At 51.5% G+C, this 24,627-nt stretch overlaps 1 protein-coding gene across 12 annotated transcripts in view; it reads left to right on the top strand.

Moving 5' to 3' along the window:
• ICA1 (islet cell autoantigen 1) overlaps window positions 1–19,494 on the top strand; it is a 154,262-nt gene extending 134,768 nt beyond the window's left edge. For all 12 annotated transcript variants that reach the window (XM_066353949.1, XM_066353951.1, XM_066353952.1 and 9 more), the window contains 2 exons: window positions 4,209–4,478; window positions 18,656–19,494. In XM_066353949.1, the coding sequence (XP_066210046.1) occupies window positions 4,209–4,478; window positions 18,656–18,777 (392 nt within the window). In that variant the 3' untranslated portion in view covers window positions 18,778–19,494. The remainder of the gene's footprint in view (window positions 1–4,208; window positions 4,479–18,655) is intronic.
• The last annotated feature ends 5,133 nt before the right edge of the window (window positions 19,495–24,627 follow it).

Raw genomic sequence — 24,627 nt, forward strand, 5'->3', positions numbered from 1 at the left:
AAATGTCCACAGTGCAGCCTGCTTTAGCTGTTATTAAAAACGAAGACACTAAATAGGAGGCCAAATCTGATGGCAGACCTCAGACTCTATTTTGAACCAGCTTTAGACAATATTATCCTCACCGTGGGTCCTTTTCTCATTTCTGTCATTAAGAGTGAGTTTGATAAGATACAATAGTAGTCAGGAATCTTTTGGGCAGAAGTAATAGAACCCTTCTCTAAATAGATTAGCATTAAAATAAAAAAGAAAAGGAATTAATGTACTGGGTGTTGATTGGTCCATGTGACCAGAGATGCACAGTGGTGATTGGCTTCAGTCAAGGCTGGATCCAGGACTTGAGTGTCATCAGGATTCTCTCTCCAACTATTTTATTTTAATTTTTTATTGATTGATTTTGGCAATAGAGGAAGGGAGGAGGGAGAGAGAGAGAGAGAGGGAGAGAGGGAGAGGGAGAGAGAGAAGAACATAGCTTTGTTCCTGTATGTGCCCTGACCAGGGATCGAACCGTCAACCTCTGCACTTTGGGACAATGCTCTAATGGTTATTCGGCCAGGGCTCCAACTCTTGATGCTGTTTCTCTCTATGCTTGGCTCTGTCATCGCCTAGGGCCTCAGAACTGTGTTTTAGAACTTGGAACCCCAAAGAAAGATAGAACCTCTTCCTTCTAGCTACATATACCAAAGTCAGGGAAGCCTCTGGCACATGCCCACCCCTAGCCAGTCACTGTGGCCTGAGGGAACTGAAGGACTCTGGCCAGCCTAGGTCACACGTCCACCTGAATGAGATGAGATGAGGCATCTGAAGTGGTGTCTCCCCAAGATCATGTGGAGAAGGTGTTTCCCCAGAAAGAGAACCAGAAGTTAGCCACCCTCACAGAAGTCCACTCTAGATGCCCCCATGGCACCACACAGTAAAAACAGAGAGGGTTTTTCCAGTCTGTGGTTCTTTGGGGAAGGCTCGGAGTTCATTATTTGTTGTTGCTAATGTTAGCCACGATCTTCCCCCGACTGACATGTACCTGAAGGCAGGGACACCTCCCCGAGGGTTTGACTTAGCAGAGGGCTGTAAAGTGACTCCAGGAGGAACAGCCATAATTAACAACATTCATTTAAAGTCACCTGTGTCTCTAGGGTCTACACATCCCTTTTAATGGATTCCATCACAATGGGTTTGGTTCGGTAATCACCTGGTTTCAGCCAGGCCAGGAAGTAACACATGCAAAAAGGTTTGCGCATTTCAGTCTCAACAGAACATAGGAAGTTCAACTGTCTGTGAAGTTGTCTGTCAAGCGGGTGATGCCAAGAGAGGCCAAGAGAGGGAGGGGCCCGCATGCAGGAGACGCTTGTTGGCGGACACACGGGGCCTCACCAGGTTCCATCGCTTCCTGAGGTAGGCGGTGTCACCTTGCCTGCTGCGCCTTTCCCACCAGCTCAGGCCTGGGTCCCTGCAGTACCCGGGGACCACAGAACTGCCTATGGAGCTTTTTAATAAAACGCCATCCTCCCCATCTTCTCAGCACACCTGCAGGCTGCAGCTCGGTGCAAATTTCTGCGATGACACAAACAGTAAGGAGGCTTAAATGACACAGTTGTCCCACTGAAGGGACAACTTGCCCCTATTTATAAACCAGTGATGTAAGAATGGCTAGACTCCTCCCCTCCCCGACTTCTAGCCAGTCTGCTCAGCACATCAAAAATCTCCTCAATCTGAAATCTTCATAGAAACTGTGGTTGAAAATAGACCCAGCAAAGCTGACAGAGATAAGTTTTTTTTTTCTTAAAAAGCCTTCACTTAATATTTGTCTCATCTATATAAGGAAAACCTGTTCAATCCACTGGATATGACAGCATCAGAATTGCAGTTTTAGCTCAGAGCCACTATAAATGGTGACTGTCCCTTCTGTCGTGACTTACCACAAAAAATGTTCACAGTTCCCAGGCGGCAGTTAGCCATCACAGCAAAGCCACAGCTGATAAAACCAGCAGCCTCCGTTTCCAAAATATGTGGAAAACTTAACGAAAGGTCTTGTTCCAGGCTTTCTGGTAGTAATGCCCCCATTCTGCTTGCTTGCACCACCCAGAACTTTGTCAGGGTTCTGCAAGAATGAATCTCTTAAAGTTCTCCTTCTGGACTGTCTGTGAAATTGAAGGTATATTTATGTTTTGTTCTTCCTCGTAATACTCCAAGGGAGGCATTATGAATATAATTTTATAGCTGGAAACACAGAGGCCCAGAGGGGCGCGAGGGCCTTGCTGCAGTCATACGCAGGTCCCATGCTTGTCCCCACCCTCCGGGCCTGTGTCTCTGGCCCATGGACCTCCTCCTCTGGGCGCTTCCATGGTTTGCCCTGTTTCCCTGTCAACCTTTCCCTGAAGCCCTCAGGCAAACCGGGCCCACCTTTTCTTTGCTCTGTGCAGTTGGGTTGCAACCAGTGGTGGGATTCAAATAATGTAACAACCAGTTCTCTGCCCTAATGACCATTTTAAGTATATATAAAAAAAATGATATACCGAAAGATAGTTTATTATTTCAGGCGCTTAAATAAGAACAACAGAAGACGTATGCAAAACTAGATTATAAGAAAGAATTTTAAAATATTAATGAAAAAAATTAAATAATACCTAACCAAAAAAACAATAAAATTGTTATTTAAGATATTTCCATATTGTTTCTTGATTGGTGTCCTCACTTGCAATTTTTTACCTATGGATGGAATGAACATTACTACAGGCACTTAGAATATGCTGTTGTGCAGATGAACATTAAAAAAGAGTAAGGAGGCCTGACCTGTGGTGGCGCAGTGGATAAAGCGTCGACCTGGAAATGCTGAGGTCGCCGGTTCGAAACCCTGGGCTTGCCTGGTCAAGGCACATATGGGAGTTGATGCTTCCAGTTCCTCCCCCCCTTCTCTCTCTCTGTCTCTCCTCTCTCTCTCTGTCTCTCCCTCTCTTCTCTAAAATGAATAAATAAATAAAAAAATTAAAAAAAAAAAAGAGTAAGGAGTCTATGTAAACACAATAAATTAAAATCAATTAAAAAAAAAAAGAGTAAGGTAAGGAGTATAAATTTGTGATGTCCACACTGGGCGGCTGCCCAGGCATCCACCTTAGAGAGAACCCTGATTACAAGTGCCATTTTAACAACCGGTTCACTGAACTCAACAAAAAATTAGGTAGCAGTTCTGCCGAACCGGTGCAAACCGGCTGAATCCCACCACTGGTTGCAACAAGGGAGAGAGGCAAGGATGACTTTCTTGGTCGTCACTGGACTTCCTGCCCTCCTCCGCCCTCCTCTCCCTGGGCCGTCGGGGTGTGCGGAGGCTTCCCTCCCATCCTGGCTGGCAGGGGAGGCTGCCATGTGTCCTGCTGACTGTGGAGTTAGGGTCTGTTGTGGGGGAAGGATCCAGGAAACTGTACAAACAAGCAACTAAGAGCTCCAACATGCCTTCAACCCTGGCTTTGTTTCATATTTATAGAGAAATTTTTGGTAGTAAATTTGCTTTTTGTATGAAGGTAAAACCAAAACCTTAGCATTTTTTGTGGAAACAATTTCAGTGCAATTCTAATGATTCGCAGAAACTAGACTTGCTTAGAAGGAAAGGCATGATGGCTAATGGGCCTAGAAATTTAATTCTGAAATTTCTTAAGAGAAGTAACAATGGGGTTGACTTGTATTTTGACTAACTTGTTCTTTCTTTTTTTCTTTTTATATATTTTTTATTAAGTGAGAGGCGGGGAGGCAGAGAGACAGACCCCCGTATGTGCCCCAATCAGGATCCACCAGCAAGCCCCCTGCCAGGCATGCTCTGCCCATCTGGGGCCACTACTCCGTTGCTCAGCAACCAAGCTATTTTAGTTCCTGAGGCGAGGCCATGGAGCCATCCTTTGTGCCAAGGGACAACTTGCTTGACCATTCGAGCCATGCTGCAGGAGGGGAAGAGAAAGAAAGAGAGAGAGAGAGAGAGAGAGAGAGAGGAGGGAGGGGGAGGGGTGGAGAAGCTTCTCCTGTGTGCTCTAACCAGGAATCGAACCCTGGACTTTCACACACCAGGCCGATGCTCTACCGCAGAGCCAGCCAGCCATGGCCAACTAACTTGTTCTTAAATCTAGCCATCGCCCAATCTGTCCCATCCTAACCCCCACTGCATTATTTCCTGAGAGCCTGGGCCCTTGGTGGTGATGTGTTTTGTGTTGTCTTCCTTCAATCAGCTTGCCTGGGCCCAGTGGCAGGGTCCCTGGAACCGGAAGGTGCTGACAAAGACGACCTGCTGCTGTTGAGTGAGATCTTCAACGCTTCCTCCCTGGAGGAGGGCGAGTTCAGCAGAGAGTGGGCCGCTGTGTTTGGGGACGAGCGGCTCAAGGAGTCAGCACCCACAGTGGCCCCAGGAGAGCCCGACCCTAAGCCCCAGCCGGGCTCAGGATTCCTGCCTTCGCAGCTTTTAGACCAAAACATGAAAGACTTACAGGCCTCGCTACAAGGTATGAACTACAGGGATTGAAATGGTTTTTTGTTTGTTGGTTGGTTGGTTTTTTCATTCTTTTCTGTTTTGTTGTTAGTCCAAAACACTAGTTTTTTCTTCTTTGTCTTTGTTTTCTGATATTTGTTTCATATCTAGTGTCTTTTTTTTTTTCCACTTTTGTAATTTTCTTTTATACCCAGTGACTTTTTAGCTGAAATCTAAGACTCACATTCCAGCTCTAAGATATGTCGCAGGGTTTTAAATCTATTCCTTCTCACAGGTTTCTCCCTGTATTAACAATTTCTATTCATAAAAGGTGAGAGGGGGAGGTTCTCAGTCTCATTGTCTGATTGGTTTTAGACGTTTCCGTGGCCGCTGGAGAGGATCAGGTTGCCCGCACGGTCCCGGCCCTGCTGACTTGGCCGGCCCCGCCCGGCGATCACCCTCGCCGAGTCTCCCTGTGTTCTCTCACAGAGTTCCTCACACCCCGTAGCCATGCCGTTTCTGAGTGCCCACTGACGTTGCAGTGGGCCTCTTAACCCTTTTCACACCTCCTCTTATCTCGCTCCGGCACCCTCTGACCCTGGCCCACCCCTTCCCTGAGCGTGTCCTCAGCTCAGCTGTTTCCCTCCTGCCCGAAACGCACGGCCCAACAGTCCCACGCCTCCTTGGCCGCCGCAGGAATAGCCTCCGCGCTGGTCCGAGGGGTCAGCAGCCTCGGCGAGGGCTCAGAGCACACGGAGGCTCTCCAGCAATCCCCCCCTGCTGGTTGAGAATCGCTGGCCCAGGAACCACACTGATGGAGACACAAAAACTAAGACTCAGGTTGAAATGGACATTTTTAAGATGGAGTTTCTAATCAAACAGACCTTGGGAAGGAAACCATTTTCTACCATTTCAACACTTTCTTTCCCTCCTCTCATATTACTCTCATTGTACGGCAGTAATAAGAACTTCTCGAATTGTTTTGGTTTCCACGAAGTTAGGCTAGCTCCTTAACAAACAGCTTGTTTACCCAGCACTTAGAGCAGAGAACAAACGGCCAGCCGGAGTGATTAAGTAATTACGGGCTATTAAAATACCCGAGGTCACTGGGGATGAGATCACGGACAGGAGTTGGTGGAAAAGACTAAAATGTCTTCTCTTCTTCTTATGAAATACATCATTCCTTTTATCTTCCTCCGTGAGTCTCACTTCATAGCTATCTCATTTCTCCTCAGAAGTGGAGCTAGAGATAGAAGGGGTAAACGAAATCCAAAAACTACTTATCAGCCCTGGGTTTCATCATCTCCTTCACCAAGCTCCGGATCGGCGGTGCCAGCAGTGACCTGAGTCAACCCCCACCCACCTGTGGTGGAGGGCCAGCAAGCTGTGGGACAGTGGAAGGCTGAGGCCGGCATCCACGGCTCAGCTCTCTCCCTCCAGCAGGGTGAACCCCACTCAAGCCCCCCATTTTGGAGACACCAGGGCCCCTGCTGCCAACAGAGCCCAGTGGCGGGGGGCCCCCACCTAGCCACAGTGGCTGTGTCTCACACTTGAGAGTACCCCGCTCTGACAGCCTGGAAGTCAGAGCTCGGCCCCCTCTTCCTGAGCGGGCAGAGTGAGGTCTCAGCTCAGACCCATAGCGGGGGTAGGGGGCCCGGAACTATGCCCAAAAGCTATGGCAAGAACAGTGGCCCGGGGCTCTGTGCCTCAGCCTCGCCTTAAGTTCAAGGGAAAGGCACAAAACCACCCTTGGGTCTAAGGAGGGAGGTATTCCAACAGCAGGAGAGAAATGCAAGTTCTGCTAGGGACCAAGAATGGGGTCCTCCAAGGGAGGCCGTTCACTTCCTGGAGGTCACCACCATACCACCACTTTGGCGAGTGTTTCTCGTTTGTTTAACATATATTTATTGGGTCCTTCTAAGTGCTGGGCCCTGGGGATTCATCTGAGAATAAAACAGACCAGGCTTCTGCCTCCCTAGAACTCACATTCTACTGGAGAGAAGACAAATATAATAAAGAAGTAAAGAGCACCATACGTTAGAAATTGATTGATGTTGCTGAGAAAAGAAAAAATATAGTTTTAGCAGTCTTTAAAAAGAAAAAGAAAAGAAGCCCTGGCCGGTTGGCTCAGTGGTAGAGCATCAACCCAACGTGTGGAAGTCCCAGGTTCAATTCCCGGTCAGGGCACACAGGAGAAGCGCCCATCTGCTTCTCCACCCCTCCCCCTCTCCTTCCTCTCTGTCTCTCTCTTCCCCTCCCGCAGCCGAGGCTCCATTGGAGCAAAGTTGGCCCAGGCTCTGAGGATGGCTCCATGGCCTCTGCCCCAGGCGCTAGAGTGGCTCTGGTCGCAACAAAGCAACACCCCAGATGGGCAGAGCATCGCCCCCTGGTGGGCGTGCCGGGTGGATCCTGGTCGGGTGCATGCAGGAGTCTGTCTGACTGCCTCCCCGCTTCTCACTTCAGAAAAATATAAAAAAAAATTTTTTTTTAATTAAAAAAAGAAAAAGTGGAGCCAGGGGATGGGAGTGTTGTGGAGCTGCAGGGCAGGTTAGGCTGCAGAATTCTGATCGAGAAGAGGACACCTGAGCCAAGACTTGCAGGAGGTGAGAGAAGGAGGCTTGCGGAGATCTGGGCAAGGGAATCCCTGCGCCAACGCCAAAGACAGGGACTAACGCACTGCAGCCCAGGGTCTGCGGGGAGAGCAGGGCCGTTAGAGCCCACAGAGCAGGGGGAAGAGGTGCTCAGAGAGGAGACAGAGGCTGGGCCAACCCTGGGCCTCGGAGCCTTTGGAAGAACTTGGGAACCATCACAGCATCTTGGGCCAAGCACGAACATGATCTGATTTACTATTTAAAAGGATCATCTGGCTGCTAAAAGTTTCCTTTACTCTGAGAGGGTTCTATCAAGATCCAGTTAGAGGAATCATTCTATAACCTGTGAGTTATCCTGCATCCTTTGCGTGCCAACAGCTACAAATTGAATGTCCATGGAACTCAAAGTAACTGGGGAAAAAATTGCAACCTAAGTGTTTGAAAGAGGAAGTCCATGCAACCTCTACCACACCTCCACAGTCCCAGCAGGGGGTCTTCAGCTCCATGATGCTGTGCCTGAGTCAGGGACCCTTCTGAACACATGGTACAGATAAAGAACAGTTCCGCTTCGATCATCGATCCTGAAATGCACTTACAGCCACATTCTGTGCTTTTGTTAGGACTCCCCTTGCTCTCCCCCTTCAAAAAAAGGAGGAATAGACAAACATAGGCTCTAGATTTTTTTTCCTGCATCTATAGTCTAAAAAACTCCATCCATAGACACGAATTGCAAAAGCATCTAAGTCGCAATTAAACTTTTGATACTGTGGATTGAAATGGCTTTCCCCCAATTATTCAGATCATCTCCAAAACCAAATTAAGTAAACCACTGAAACAACAAAGTAGTCTGTAAAGCCTGTTGCCACGGCCACCATCACAGCTGCCTGGCCCATGCAGGTTCGCATTGGATTCAGACAGACGGTAAAGAAACAACAGAGCCAAAAACTGGTGGGCCATCATCTTTAATCCTAGCTTGCACCCAGCAGGCAAGTAAAAACACACACTGGGCTCCAAAACCCACTCATTCAGTGCTCACAAAGCTACTGACTTATCCGAGTTTCCTAGAATCAAAGGTTTCTAGCTCACCAGACTTATTCACCTCTGTTCCCCATCTCCTTCTCCCTGCACAAACTCTGCACAAACTGGCTTTTTCTTCAGTGCTCTGCCATCTTGGCTGCTTCTCCTGGCCTCCTCCATGTGGCCTTTCTCTGCTCTCCTCTCTGCTCTCTCCTCTAATGCTAATCTCAGGAACTGAGAGAGAGCAAGTTTCCGGTCTGCCCCCATTTTATAGTGTAGAAATCAAAACCTTTAATCCAATATACAAACAAGGAAGTCTCTGATACAAAGTCACTTATCTGAGGCATAATGGGATTCCTCATGAGAGTGCACCACCCACATCATGCAACAGTCAAGGGCAGGGGTCCCCAAACTTTTTACACAGGGGGCCAGTTCACTGTCCCTCAGACCGTTGGAGGGCCAGACTATAAAAGAAACTATGAACAAATCCCTATGCACACTGCACATATCTTATTTTAAAGTAAAAAAACAAAACGGGAAACAAATACAATATTTAAAATAAAGAATAAGTAAATTTAAATCAACAAACTGACCAATATTTCAATGGGAACTATGCTCCTCTCACTGACCACCAATGAAAGAGGTGCCCCTTCCAGAAGTGTGGCGCGGGCCGGATAAATGGCCTCAGGGGACCGGATGTGGCCCGCGGGCCATAGTTTGGGGACCCCTGGTCAAGGGTGTGGGGAAAAGCTTAGTCTTAAAACTAAGCCTTAGGCTATAATGACCCGGCCTGCTTACAGCCTGCCCCCCACACCCAATGCAAACTATAAGCAAGCAAACCTATATATCATATTTACAAACTTATTTGACCAACATAGTCAAACTAGACCTGGAGCGGAAAGGCTCACTGGCTTGCCTGCCCTGTGGTGGCGCAGTGGCTAGAGCGTTGACCTGGAACGCTGAGGTCGCCGGCTGGAAACCTGGCCCTGCCTGGTCAAGGCACATCCAACAAGCAAGCAATGAACAACTAAAGTGAAGCAACTATGTGTTGATATTTCTCGCCTCCTCCCCCTCTGTAATATCAATAAATCTTAAAAAAAAAAAAAAAAAAAGAAAAAAGAAAGAAAGGCTCTGGCTCAGTGAAACAGACTGAATGCAGACCCGGGTTGTATCTGCAACCCCCCTGCCCACACTCCTTCCGCAGCAAGTGGTCAGGCCCCTCACGTTCTCTGAGCCGCTGCCTTCTCATCTGTGCAGCGAGGTGCTAATATTCCTCACTAAATAATGTACGGGGAGAGACCCAAGTCATCCAAAGGGGCACATTCCGCCTTTCCACCAGCAGGTTTCATCTCCTTAGCCCTGGGGAACCCCAGCTTCAGAGATGCAGAGGGCTAAAATTGTGTGGCTCTGTGAGTCCACCATTGGTAGCTAGGGAACCAGCACTCACCAGCACTCGCTGTGGCCCACGCTATGAGCCCGGCACTGTTCTGTGTGCTTATGTGTGAACTTCATCCTCACAACACCCTTCCCTGGCAGGACCTATCATCATCGCCATTGTATGGCCCAGGAAACTGAGGTACAGAGTGGCTAAGTAATCTGCCTGAGACCAATATAGCTGGGAGGAGACAGGTCCGATTCTGCACCTGCGCCTTCTGACTCAGGAACCGGTGCCTGATGTGACCGCTCAGTCCTGTGCCTCTCGGTACCACGTCTCTGATGGCAAACGTGGCCCCCCAAAGGCTCTCTCGGCTTCTCCTGGATGCTTCCAGAGGAGCCGGGCTGATCATGATTAACCCGATTACTGTGGAGGAAGGACGTGGGTGTGGGGAGACAGGGTCTCCTGTCAGTCATAAGAGTTGGGGGGTGTTCCAGAGTAAGACTGAAGTTAAGACTGTCCGTACGATCTTCGCCTACACTCGCAGCCGCCCACACCTTTGCTCACATGCACTCAGCTCAGCCTCGCCCTTGTCCTCCTAGCTCTCCGTGAGATCCAGGGGGGCTGTGTCCTCAGGGTCAGAGTGTCAAGAAGACTGAGTTGGAATGCCTCAGGCTGCATGCAGCCACGGCCGCCTCTGCCGCCCCCTCCCCCTGCCTCTCCCCCTCCACCCCCTCAGTATTCCTCTCCCATCCTGCTCTGGCTCCCCTCTTCTTGTGGCTTCATACCCCCCCCCCATTTCAACCTCTAGGAGAACAAAACAAAGTATCTTATATTTAGGATCAAATTGTGCTGAACATTTGAAAAAGGAGTTGATTTTAGCTAGGATTTCTAAATTTCTAAAGTCCTAGCATGACAGGGGCTTGGTTTCCTGTGTCATATAGTGATGAGGAAATTGTACCTTCCTGAGACCTCTTCACGTGAGTAGGGGGAGAGCCAACCGGAGAGGCTGCCTGCGGCAGAGACGGGCCGGCTGATAGGCCACACTCGACCCCCTCTCTGTTCTCTACCAGCATCCAAAACATAAGTTAGAAACAGACACTGATGCTGAAAAACGCTGGTGCTCCTAATAAATGCACCAGGACATCTTTTAATTTAGAGTTTTACAAACGAAACTTCCGAGTCCTGTTCCAGATTCTCACAAACCCCCAGCCCTGAGTTCCTTCCATGCCTGGTTTTACCCCATTCCGAGGTGCTGTTGCATCTGTGGGTGGGTTTCCATTTGAGGCTAATGCAACACCAAGCTTTGCTTTATCTCCGATTCACCTTTCCTTGACCAGAGCTCCGCTCCCCCCAGAGCATGCTGCCCACCTACAGCCCATGATGCTCGCTGGAAGGAAGGCCCCCTTCTTTCTCGTCCTTCAGTGCTCGTCCTTTTCTCGGCTTCAATGCGGTTCCATCCAGGAGCCGCGGCTGACTTTCCTTTAGCCCCCGCAGTCGGCGTAGGTGTTTCCGCTCTCCATTCCCTCCACACCCTGTCTTTAGTCATTCCTCTCATCTCAGCTCGTTGTAAGACTGATTGGATTGTCTGTCTCTCGCTTTAGGTTGTCGTGGGCAGGGCTCATGTTGGTGTGGCTCACCATCGTATTTCAAGACTATCGCTCAGTGGCTGGAGTACAATAGATACTTAAAAAAGACTGGATGGGTGGATGCATAGGTGGTGGGTGGATGGGTGGGTGAGTGGGTGGGTGGGTGGAAGGCAAGGGAAGGAGAGAGCAACTGACATTGCACTCCTAGATTAAAAGAAAAACTACCCTGATCTGTGAACCTGATGGTGCTGCTCTCAGGGGTTATTCCTGATGATCGCTGAGCTGAGCAGAACTCGAGACTGAGTCTAGGTTTATTAAGGGGCTGCTCTCTAGCCTCTGTACGCCCTGGTTCCATCTCCTACAAGATCCTACTTTATCCATACAGGAGCGTAACAAGGCAGGAATTTTCACCCGCCTTTGCAGGTATAGAGTCTGGGGCTCAGAGCCGGGAACTGTGGACAGCAGCCCAGTGCTCGTCCGTCGTGGCTGTGGTGAGGCCGCTATCCCCTTCGCTGCCAGCCCCACGCCAGAGCCCCCAGGGCTGTGATCATGAGCCCAGCCTGGGCTTGTGCTCTCCCGGCTGGTGAGATTACATTCATGGTCAAGTGCTGCTCTGCCTGCTGTTGTTTTGGCTTCACTTGCTGCTCTAGCTGGGCGGTGTTATTTCTGGCTGATTTATATTTTCCCTTATGTAAGTAACAGAGGCAGGATCGCTCCAATAAAATTTTATGCGTATTTCCTGCAAATGGGTAGCACAGTTGACATGTCAGAGGAGCCGAGAGCTGGGAGTCATTTTGTTCACAGGGTTCTCAGTGCCCCTCCCGCCCAACACAGTTACTCTGAGATGGAGAGACGCTCTTCCAGCCCCACCCTCCCGTTACAAACACCTCAGCCAACTAACACCGAGAGGAGAAGAGTTGACGGCAATTACAGGAATATTAGCAGCACTAAGTTCTCTCTAAATAGAGTTCTTTCCTGACAAAAGCCGAGACGTTTAAAACTTGCTTTGGCATTCCACCCATAATTACCCTCATTGCACCCTTCCTCTAGTCTAGATAATTCCCAAAGTGATAGAAGTGAGGATAAAATTGCAGCTGAGCTGAGTATTCATTTCAAGAAAAGATTTTTTTAAAGCCACAGCTGGTGTCACAGCCCCATCACGTTCTCCCTTCACGCACAGATAGTTAGACTGATCGTAATGGCTGTTCCCAAGACAGAAGGCGACTGGGCAAACTGGCCGTGGTTTCTGCCTCACCCCGTGGGACAAGGGCATTCTCATGCCCTGTGTCTCTGTGACAGTTCTGAGGTAGACTGTCCATCATCTAGTCCCCAAGAGGGGATGTCTTTAGGCTCCTCCTCCTTCATGTCTTCTGCTACAGATTCTAGGTGACACTTGTGTGGTTGGTGGGGGAAGCAATATTCAAAAATCTGTCATTTCACAAAGAAATCCAGTTAGAAGACGTCTTTTTGAAGGAATCCTTTAAATGATAGGCTTGAAAATAGGATTTGTCTTTCTGGTCCTTTTAAAATCTGATTTGATATGCAGACATTTTATGTATTTGTAACTTTTGCAGAACATGCCCAGTAATACATAAAGGGGCGCTCCATTTTCACCTGCCCCCTGTAGGAATGTGTTCCACTTCATACTCTGAAAAGTGAGAAAATACAGTGCTTTGAACCTGTCTCTTCCTTCCAGTGTTCTCTGTAGCCATGTTTTAAAAATTCATGTTGTGCATATTTTTGAAAGGGGAAGAATGCTCTTGCTGCGTCCCCACTGTGTGAAGTAGCAGACGGAAATCAGGGAGGGTGTCAGCCATCCCTCTCCCCGGCTTTTCTCTGAGTCAGTTCGGGTTCTCTCCGGAATCATGGGCCTCCCTGAACTCAGTCAGAGAGCCGGACAGCATGGGAGAGCTTAACGTTGCAAGACGTGGGGAGAAGGTGGGGTCCTGGAGCGGGCTCCTCTGTTTCCTGGGAGGGCCTGTCTCTCTTTGTCTAGGCTCTGATCTCAACCAAGATGACCCTGATTCTGATGGAGATGGTGACCCTGGCAGCCTCCTTGGAGACCATCTCTGGTACTCCTTCCCAATCTTAAACTTGCTTAACAATCACGAAGGGTTTGTTAAAACCAGTTTCTGGGCTCTCCTCCCAGGGATTCTGATTCCAGAGGTCAGGGTTGGCCCTGTGAACTTGACTTTCTAACCGGCTCACATGTGATGCTCATGTCGCTGATGTGGGCATCACGCTCGGAAACTCCTGCTCTGAGAGCCTGGGAAAAGGCCGCAGGGGTGGGTGGGAGGGTCCCACCAGGTCTGCTGCGCACAGGTGGGAGGGTCGCACCCGGTCTGCTGCGCACAGGTGGGAGGGTCCCACCAGGTCTGCTGCGCACAGGTGGGAGGGTCCCACCCGGTCTGCCGCGCACAGGTGGGAGGGTCCCACCAGGTCTGCTGCGCACAGGTGGGAGGGTCCCACCCGGTCTGCTGCGCACAGGTGGGAGGGTCCCACCCGGTCTGCCGCGCACAGGTGGGAGGGTCCCACCAGATCTGCTGCGCACAGTGGGCCACACTCAGTGTCCAGGAGAAGACTGTGGGGAGAAGGGCAAAATTTACCTCCTTAGAGTCTACCTTTCGCTTTATTTGGCACGCAATGGAACCGCAGCTTGACGCTCCACATTTACCACTGTTTGATGTGGTTTGGGTTTAGAAGCAAAATGCTCATGGGCCAATTTTCTTGGAACCATTGAGGGTATGTTCCTCCTGGATTACACCAAACAGTGTTGTTGTTGATTTGGTTTGGTGTTTTTTTTGTTTTTTTTTTAAGATCTTACTTATTGATTTCAGAGAGAGAGAGAATGCAAGAAGCATCAGCTCATGGCTGCTCTCACTTTAGTTAATTGCTTCTCTTATGTGCCTCGACTGGGCAAGCCCGGCATTCTGAACCAGCGACCCCAGCAATCCAGGTCGACACTCCATCCATTATGCCACCACTATTTAGTCAGGCCAAATAGCGTTAATTTTTAAAAACTGCTTTATTAAGCTACAATTTACATACCTGTAGTGCCAGTTGTTGAGTCCAGGCAGGGTCGCACTGGATTTGGGCAGACCACAGAAGCACCGCGGGGCCGAAAGCATCGGGCCGTTCCCGTTTATTGGATTCTTGCAACGGTGGGGAAATCCATTTCTCACAGCGGGGGACCAGCAAACAGAAAAATCGCCCCTCGCGGCAGGCCAGTGATCAGGAAAATTGCCCCCAAAGGGCAAGTAACCCTAGCTTTATATAAGCTGCGTGCGTGCACGCACACACACACACAGGCTTTCTCTGTGCTCACGCACTAATCATGCAAAGTGCTTGCAGCCGGACAACAAGTAAGCAAGCCTAACCACAGCCGTTTTCCCCACAACACCATAAAATTCATCCATTGTCACTGATTTCTGGTAAATATATATTATGCAACTGTCACCAGAGTCCAATGTTAGACATTCCCATCATCCTAGAAAGTTCCCTCAAAATCTGGTAGGTTTTTTTTTTATTGTTTATGAACTATGTTAACTATACATTTAAGTACCTTTCCAATGAATGGCAATACTTTTAAAACCCCCTCTATGTTTTCTTTGTTTTAGAGCCAATAGATAGATCACAAGCCACCTGTTTCATTTGTCATTCATTAGTCTTCATAGAGAAGTTCGTATGCCACTTGCCTAGAATGAAACAATTCATTCAGTGCATATTTCGGCATCTACTGTGCCATGCCTTGCTTTGCCATCTCTTGAAATGATACTTCATCAAGGTACTCCTCATGGTTTAAAAGAGTTCTTCAATAGTTTATCTGAATTCAGTATCCATCGTGAGTCAGGCAGGGCGTGAAAGGATGTAAAGATGAATAGTCCCTGCCTTCAAGGGGCTCACAACTCTAGGAGCAGAGACCAAAATGCAGACTAGTCAGTATCCTGATTCTATAATTAAGTCTCTTATTAGAATGGCAGCATAAACAAACAGCATTTAATCGTATCATTTTTGTAATATATACGTAGTGGCCTTTTTGCTCCATAAATTGGTGAGAATCCAAAACTTTTCTGAAAGCAAACACTGTGACAAGAGCATACCAGTAGAAGGATACAGTTTTAACCCTGGCGGACCCTACAGTGACGTATTGTCTGAGAGTCAGCGTTTCGCAGTGAGAATCAACAATGGACTTGTACCGCGTTAGAAATTTTGGAGCACATTGAAGAAAGTTTCTTGTCTCTGAGAAGATAGGACTTACGCATCATTAAAGCAGCTACGCATAGAAACATGGTACAGCTGCAGGACTGCTGAATGCCTCGATCATGGTGGCAGGCACAGCACAAGAGGCGTGCAGGCTGCTGGGGCAGGCGAGCTAAATGCCACTGTGCGCCAACAGCATCAAGGAAAGGGGGCTTTCTTCCCCCTCATCTGTTTGCGCTGGACTGCCATTCATTTATCTGCATTTACTAAGCTTTCCACTTTAAATCAGCTGTATAGAAAATAAATGAAATGAATTGGATCATATTGGAAGTAGAGAAGGCCTGAGCTCACTGGTTTTAGAAATACGTTTAGTGGAATTCACTCTTTCAAACTTTTTCTGTTTATGACAGATAAACAAGGCACTTGATTGCCTTGGATCACTCACTGTTGATAATCTCTGGTGTGACCATGAAACGATGTTACTTCAGAAGAAAAACGGGCATAAAGCTAAAAGCAAGAATGCTTTAACCTCAGCAATTTCTCGTTTGATTTTCAAAATCCAATCCGTTCCCTAGTTTTCTATACTTTTGAGTTGGGCATGGTTATATATATCTATATAGAAACATATAGATATAGATATAGATATAGATATAGATATAGATATAGATATAGATATAGATATCTTTTCCCTAAAGTGTATTCCAGGTATGAGCAACCTGGAGAAGAAAGTTCTTGCCATATCACCGCCTTCCCCTTCTTTGGAGGCCACCATGGTTGAGGACCATGTCTGCCCAGCAACTGGTGGGGCGGTGGGACTGCCTTCCCCTAGATATGACGACCTCTGGTTTTGAGCATTAGGTTGGCCAGAGAGCATGTCAACCCTCTGCCTCCTCATGGCCAGCACCAGAGGCAAGCGGTCCAAATGGCCACAGCCCTGAAGTGAAAGATAATACAGTGTTTTATTCCCCTGCAATGACCTTCGCCTTGCTTCCCACTGGCCTAACACAACTTTCTGTCTTTTCTTTACTAGTTTTCATTTGAGCACCTGCTACCAGGATGGAGAGTTTTACGTGATCTTAGATACTACATTCTGACTTTTTTTCTGGCTTAGCGTCCTAGTTCATAATACCCTTTATCGCATCTACTGAGGAGGAATCAAATGTGTGTCTCCACGTGAGTGGATGGTCCGTCCCCCCCCCCCCAGCCTGCGTGGAAACAGCAAGCTAGGAAGGGCCACCGAGGTTTGCCACCGAACAAGGCATTTCATCAGTGCGCCTCAGGAGCCAGGTTTCATAGTTGTCAAAAGAGGGCCTTTCAAGCTCTTGCGCTCCGTTCTCCTTTGAGACAGGCCCCAGAGAACATCTGCTCGACTGACGACCTTGTCTGCATTTGCAGCTCTCCCTTTCTTTGTTCATCTCTCTCTGGGTTGACCACAGGACGTTAAAGGAAGTGTCTAATATCATCAAAAACATTCTCATTTTGTTCTTTTAGGTGTTGTGCTAATAGTCACACCTGTTTTTCCCTCCAGCAGTGGAAGCCTGGGAAATGTGAGGGTTGGCCCAACATACAGGCACCTGGCTCCTCCCTCAGGGCCACGCCCACTCTCTGGGAGCCTTCTAAGACCGCTGCAGAGGTTAGGAAGAAGGGGAAGTGAGTGTGTGATGTATTTTCACTGGAGCTCACTCTCTCTCTCTCTCTCTCTATCTATCTATCTATCTTTTTTGACAGAGACAGAGAGAGGGGCAGACAGGGACAGACAGACAGGAAGGGAGAAAGATGAGAAGCATCAGTTCTTCATTATGGCACCTTAGTTGTTCATTGATTGCTTTCTCATATGTGCCTTGACTGGGGAGCTACAACAAAGCAAGTGACCCCTTGCTCAAGCCAGCAACATTGGGCTCAAGCCAGGAGCCATGGGATCATGTCTATGATCCTGCACTCAAGCCAGTGACCTCACACGCAAGCCAGATGAGCCTGTGCTCAAGCCGTTGACCTCAGGGTTTTGAACCTGGATCCTCTGCGTCCCAATCTGATGCTCTATTCACTGTGCCTCTGCCTGGTCAATCATACACTAATCCTCCTAAATCAGTCTTGTTCCCTTGTGTGACCTCCTACGTGACTAAAGAAAATTGCTTTCTTTTTTCTTTTTGGTTGTTCCCCAGCCCCACCCAAACTATATTGAAATATCTCAAGTCTCAGTCTATTGTTTCAAAATCAAGTGTCTTGAAGGCTAACTGCACATGGAATTCAATTAATGTTCCACACAAATAACTTGCATGTCACCCATTAGCCTTGCTTACAGTTGTTTTATCTCTATAATAGATGCATTGATGATCTCACTATAAAGTAATATATTTATGAGATACTTTGAAAAACAGACAAGGAATCAGAAGTATAACATGATCAGGACATTGTCAACAGGTGCCATTTTAATGAAAAGACCAAAGGTCTTGCTTATGGCGGACCTTCTCCCCATCACTCTAATAGAACCACTTCTAGCATCTTGTCCTTCCTGTGTTTTTTGAGCGTCCTTTTAGCCAGATGGCAAGCACATTCCTAGCTGCTCTTAGCTCAAAGGATCACCTGTCAAAGAGACATTTTCTTCGTGCTTTTGATACTCCCACCTGTTGGAGAAGGAAAAGAAGTGTGGGTCCTCCAAGCCAATGAACTTAGATTCTCACGTGGAATGATTTAGATAAAGAACAGCTCCCAAGCTTATTTAGAAATCACTTGCATCAGGCACTCTTTTGAAAATGTTCTGCTCATCTGGGAAATAATTGGGCTCTGTAATGTATTCAGGAAGTTAGGGCAGGTGGTTCAGTAAAAGAGTAGCTGAGAGACTGAAGAGGTGGGGGGATGGTTTAGAGCCCAGTGGGGGGAGGGAAGGCATGTCAAAGGCCCCTTTCGCAGCCTGATGGGAGGGCGCTGAAGAAGGCAGTGACCCTGGGCGTCCAGGCCGGGGCTCCAGCCCACTTCTGGGCCTGTAGCTTTGAAGGCTGAGAACAGTGACCACGGTGTTTCCCTTGACCCAGCAGAGCGGGAAAGATTCCTCCAGCGGACACTGGAAGTCACCCTGCTTCCTCAGCCGTGCGGTCTGATTTCTGAAGTAACCATCACATCACCTGCTTGTGGTGAAGTGGCAGGGTCTGAGGTTTTAGGCAACTCTGTGGGCTGTGGACCCCTGTGGTGGGGCTGCAGGTGGGCTTGAACCCAAGAGCTTGGTCTCTCCGGAGCTTTAGGCCATGGTTGAGACACGTCACTCAGCCAGCGAGCAGACGGACCTGGAATTCCCTAACTGGTTTCAGAGGGGAAGTGCAATGCTCTTTGTCTGGCTGAGCACCCGCCCTTTTCGAGCTGAGCCTGGAGCCCTCCGGGGGCAGCGTGGTGGAGGTGGGCGTTTGAGCGAAGGGTGTGCTGATGTTTCGTCTTCTCTCCGCAGAGCCTGCCAAGGCTGCCTCGGACCTGACTGCCTGGTTCAGCCTCTTTGCCGACCTCGACCCATTGTCCAATCCCGACGCTGTTGGGAAAACAGATAAAGAACATGAATTGCTCAATGCATGAATCCACAGCCTCCAGTAGGGAGCCCGCTCCTCACTCAACAATGCGCCTGGGGGCTCGCCGGCGGGTGACTTGATCAGTATGCTGTTTCACTATTTATGTGCCATTTTAATAAAATGAAGGGGTCAGAGGCCCTGTTTATATTGGTATAATTATTTACTCTTCTTTGGTATAAAGGGATAGTGTGTTCTCTCTGTGGGCCTCACAACCCGGGACTGTCTGGGGCGGTTTCCAGCCTGGCTGCTCTCCTGCCAAAACCCCCGTGGCGGCTGCTGCTGTGTCACTCGGCCACTGTGAGATCCACGCTCAAGTCGTAAACCTACTCTGTGTTGGGTTTAAGTGATGTGCGTGCAGCCTCAGAGGAAGCGGATGGATGACTAGAGAGGCCGGAGGCCTCGCCCGGTACCCCTGCCTCTGTCCCCCTTAGAGGGAGGCTGCAGGGGACGCCCTCTGCCTGCCAAGCCACCTGCTGGCGCGCTCTGGACCAAGCTCCAGCCAACCAAAGACACTGCTCCCAACCCTTCCCGGCGCGCGTGTTGTCTCACGGAGAAGCTGGGCTGGTCCCCGCTGCATGAGCCTGTCCACGGAAAGCAGCCGATCTACAGACCCCAGTGTCTCCTACTGTCCTCTCCACGGCTGGAATTCAAAAGCATGTATTCCTGGAGTCCCTTGTGACGTTAACTGTTGTTGTTTTTTTAATTAAATGGAAACGATATTTGACACGCCAAGTCAAGTTAATAAATGAATCTGTTGTGGGGACACAGCGGAGAGGTGCTGTGGGGATAGGGACTGGAGAGGGACAGAGGGGGAGGACAGGTCACACCTGTGTGATGCTGACGCGTGACCCCACGCACCCCCCAGGGACAGCAGGGGGTTGGGGGGGAGGACCTGGGCTGTTGTTGGCACTGGCGGGGGTGGGAGTAACAGTGTTGCATATGGAAACATGAGAAACAAGCGGCTTAGTCACTCCGCAGAGTGGGAGCCCTCAGAGCTTAGACACTCCGCAGAGTGGGAGCCCTCAGAGCTCAGACACTCCGCAGAGTGGGAGCCCTCAGAGCTCAGACACTCCGCAGAGTGGGAGCCCTCAGAGCTCAGACACTCCGCAGAGTGGGAGAGTGGGAGCCCTCAGAGCTCAGACACTCCGCAGAGTGGGAGCCCTCAGAGCTCAGACACTCCGCAGAGTGGGAGCCCTCAGAGCTCAGACACTCCGCAGAGTGAGAGCCCTCAGAGCTTAGACACTCCGCAGAGTGGGAGCCCTCAGAGCTCAGACACTCCGCAGAGTGGGAGAGTGGGAGCCCTCAGAGCTCAGACACTCCGCAGAGTGAGAGCCCTCAGAGCTCAGACACTCCGCAGAGTGAGAGCCCTCAGAGCTCAGACACTCCGCAGAGTGAGAGCCCTCAGAGCTCAGACACTCCGCAGAGTGAGAGCCCTCAGAGCTCAGACACTCCGCAGAGTGGGAGCCCTCAGAGCTCAGTCACTCCGCAGAGTGGGAGCCCTCAGAGCTCAGACACTCCGCAGAGTGGGAGCCCTCAGAGCTCAGTCACTCCGCAGAGTGGGAGCCCTCAGAGCTCAGACACTCCGCAGAGTGGGAGCCCTCAGAGCTCAGACACTCCGCAGAGTGGGAGCCCTCAGAGCTCAGACACTCCGCAGAGTGGGAGCCCTCAGAGCTCAGACACTCCGCAGAGTGGGAGCCCTCAGAGCTCAGTCACTCCGCAGAGTGGGAGCCCTCAGAGCTCAGTCACTCCGCAGAGTGGGAGCCCTCAGAGCTCAGACACTCCGCAGAGTGGGAGCCCTCAGAGCTTAGACACTCCGCAGAGTGGGAGAGTGAGAGCCCTCAGAGCTCAGACACTCCGCAGAGTGGGAGCCCTCAGAGCTTAGACACTCCGCAGAGTGGGAGCCCTCAGAGCTCAGACACTCCGCAGAGTGAGAGAGTGAGAGCCCTCAGAGCTTAGACACTCCACAGAGTGAGAGAGTGAGAGCCCTCAGAGCTTAGACACTCCGCAGAGTGAGAGAGTGAGAGCCCTCAGAGCTTAGACACTCGGCAGAGTGGGAGCCCTCAGAGCTCAGACACTCCGCAGAGTGGGAGCCCTCAGAGCTCAGACACTCCGCAGAGTGAGAGCCCTCAGAGCTCAGACACTCCGCAGAGTGGGAGCCCTCAGAGCTCAGACACTCCGCAGAGTGGGAGCCCTCAGAGCTCAGACACTCCGCAGAGTGAGAGAGTGAGAGCCCTCAGAGCTTAGACACTCCGCAGAGTGGGAGCCCTCAGAGCTCAGACACTCCGCAGAGTGGGAGCCCTCAGAGCTCAGACACTCCGCAGAGTGAGAGAGTGAGAGCCCTCAGAGCTTAGACACTCCACAGAGTGGGAGCCCTCAGAGCTCAGACACTCCGCAGAGTGGGAGCCCTCAGAGCTCAGACACTCCGCAGAGTGGGAGCCCTCAGAGCTCAGACACTCCGCAGAGTGGGAGCCCTCAGAGCTCAGACACTCCGCAGAGTGAGAGAGTGAGAGCCCTCAGAGCTTAGACACTCCGCAGAGTGGGAGCCCTCAGAGCTCAGACACTCCGCAGAGTGAGAGAGTGGGAGCCCTCAGAGCTCAGACACTCCGCAGAGTGGGAGCCCTCAGAGCTCAGACACTCCGCAGAGTGAGAGCCCTCAGAGCTCAGACACTCCACAGAGTGAGAGAGTGAGAGCCCTCAGAGCTCAGACACTCCGCAGAGTGGGAGCCCTCAGAGCTCAGACACTCCGCAGAGTGGGAGCCCTCAGAGCTCAGACACTCCGCAGAGTGGGAGCCCTCAGAGCTCAGACACTCCGCAGAGTGGGAGCCCTCAGAGCTCAGACACTCCGCAGAGTGGGAGCCCTCAGAGCTCAGACACTCCGCAGAGTGGGAGCCCTCAGAGCTCAGACACTCCGCAGAGTGGGAGCCCTCAGAGCTCAGACACTCCGCAGAGTGGGAGCCCTCAGAGCTCAGTCACTCCGCAGAGTGGGAGCCCTCAGAGCTCAGACACTCCGCAGAGTGGGAGCCCTCAGAGCTCAGACACTCCGCAGAGTGGGAGCCCTCAGAGCTCAGACACTCCGCAGAGTGGGAGCCCTCAGAGCTCAGACACTCCGCAGAGTGGGAGCCCTCAGAGCTCAGACACTCCGCAGAGTGGGAGCCCTCAGAGCTCAGACACTCCGCAGAGTGGGAGCCCTCAGAGCTCAGACACTCCGCAGAGTGGGAGCCCTCAGAGCTTAGACACTCCGCAGAGTGGGAGCCCTCAGAGCTTAGACACTCCGCAGAGTGGGAGCCCTCAGAACTTAGTCACTCCGCAGAGTGAGAGAGTGAGAGCCCTCAGAGCTCAGACACTCCGCAGAGTGGGAGCCCTCAGAGCTCAGACACTCCGCAGAGTGGGAGCCCTCAGAGCTCAGACACTCCGCAGAGTGGGAGCCCTCAGAGCTCAGACACTCCGCAGAGTGAGAGCCCTCAGAGCTCAGACACTCCGCAGAGTGGGAGCCCTCAGAGCTCAGACACTCCGCAGAGTGGGAGCCCTCAGAGCTCAGACACTCCGCAGAGTGGGAGCCCTCAGAGCGTAGACACTCCGCAGAGTGGGAGCCCTCAGAGCGTAGACACTCCGCAGAGTGGGAGCCCTCAGAGCGTAGACACTCCGCAGAGTGGGAGCCAGAGTGGGAGCCCTCAGAGCTCAGACACTCCGCAGAGTGGGAGCCCTCAGAGCGTAGACACTCCGCAGAGTGGGAGCCCTCAGAGCGTAGACACTCCGCAGAGTGGGAGCCCTCAGAGCGTAGACACTCCGCAGAGTGGGAGCCCTCAGAGCTCAGACACTCCGCAGAGTGGGAGCCCTCAGAGCTCAGACACTCCACAGAGTGAGAGCCCTCAGAGCTTAGACACTCCGCAGAGTGAGAGCCCTCAGAGCTCAGACACTCCGCAGAGTGGGAGCCCTCAGAGCTCAGACACTCCGCAGAGTGGGAGCCCTCAGAGCTTAGTCACTCCGCAGAGTGGGAGCCCTCAGAGCTCAGACACTCCGCAGAGTGGGAGCCCTCAGAGCTCAGACACTCCGCAGAGTGGGAGCCCTCAGAGCTTAGACACTCCGCAGAGTGGGAGCCCTCAGAGCTCAGACACTCCGCAGAGTGGGAGCCCTCAGAGCTTAGACACTCCGCAGAGTGGGAGCCCTCAGAGCTTAGACACTCCGCAGAGTGGGAGCCCTCAGAGCTTAGTCACTCCGCAGAGTGAGAGAGTGAGAGCCCTCAGAGCTCAGACACTCCGCAGAGTGGGAGCCCTCAGAGCTCAGACACTCCGCAGAGTGGGAGCCCTCAGAGCTCAGACACTCCGCAGAGTGGGAGCCCTCAGAGCTCAGACACTCCGCAGAGTGGGAGCCCTCAGAGCTCAGACACTCCGCAGAGTGGGAGCCCTCAGAGCTCAGACACTCCGCAGAGTGGGAGCCCTCAGAGCGTAGACACTCCGCAGAGTGGGAGCCCTCAGAGCTCAGACACTCCGCAGAGTGAGAGCCCTCAGAGCGTAGACACTCCGCAGAGTGGGAGCCCTCAGAGCGTAGACACTCCGCAGAGTGGGAGCCCTCAGAGCGTAGACACTCCGCAGAGTGGGAGCCCTCAGAGCTCAGACACTCCGCAGAGTGGGAGCCCTCAGAGCTCAGACACTCCGCAGAGTGGGAGAGTGAGAGCCCTCAGAGCTTAGACACTCCGCAGAGTGGGAGCCCTCAGAGCTCAGACACTCCGCAGAGTGGGAGAGTGGGAGCCCTCAGAGCTTAGACACTCCGCAGAGTGGGAGCCCTCAGAGCTCAGACACTCCGCAGAGTGGGAGCCCTCAGAGCTCAGACACTCCGCAGAGTGGGAGCCCTCAGAGCTTAGACACTCCGCAGAGTGGGAGCCCTCAGAGCTCAGACACTCCGCAGAGTGGGAGCCCTCAGAGCTTAGACACTCCGCAGAGTGGGAGCCCTCAGAGCTCAGTCACTCCGCAGAGTGGGAGCCCTCAGAGCTCAGTCACTCCGCAGAGTGAGAGCCCTCAGAGCTCAGACACTCCGCAGAGTGAGAGCCCTCAGAGCTCAGACACTCCGCAGAGTGGGAGCCCTCAGAGCTCAGACACTCCGCAGAGTGGGAGCCCTCAGAGCTCAGACACTCCGCAGAGTGGGAGCCCTCAGAGCTCAGACACTCCGCAGAGTGGGAGCCCTCAGAGCTCAGACACTCCGCAGAGTGGGAGCCCTCAGAGCTCAGACACTCCGCAGAGTGGGAGCCCTCAGAGCTCAGACACTCCGCAGAGTGGGAGCCCTCAGAGCTCAGACACTCCGCAGAGTGGGAGCCCTCAGAGCTTAGTCACTCCGCAGAGTGAGAGAGTGAGAGCCCTCAGAGCTCAGACACTCCGCAGAGTGGGAGCCCTCAGAGCTCAGACACTCCGCAGAGTGGGAGCCCTCAGAGCTCAGACACTCCGCAGAGTGGGAGCCCTCAGAGCTCAGACACTCCGCAGAGTGAGAGCCCTCAGAGCTTAGACACTCCGCAGAGTGGGAGCCCTCAGAGCTCAGACACTCCGCAGAGTGGGAGCCCTCAGAGCTCAGACACTCCGCAGAGTGGGAGCCCTCAGAGCGTAGACACTCCGCAGAGTGGGAGCCCTCAGAGCGTAGACACTCCGCAGAGTGGGAGCCCTCAGAGCTCAGACACTCCGCAGAGTGGGAGCCCTCAGAGCGAAGACACTCCGCAGAGTGGGAGCCCTCAGAGCTCAGACACTCCGCAGAGTGGGAGCCCTCAGAGCTTAGACACTCCGCAGAGTGGGAGCCCTCAGAGCGTAGACACTCCGCAGAGTGGGAGCCCTCAGAGCTCAGACACTCCGCAGAGTGAGAGCCCTCAGAGCGT

This window comes from Saccopteryx leptura, chromosome 12 (assembly GCF_036850995.1).
Source record: "Saccopteryx leptura isolate mSacLep1 chromosome 12, mSacLep1_pri_phased_curated, whole genome shotgun sequence".
Lineage (NCBI taxonomy): Eukaryota > Metazoa > Chordata > Mammalia > Chiroptera > Emballonuridae > Saccopteryx > Saccopteryx leptura.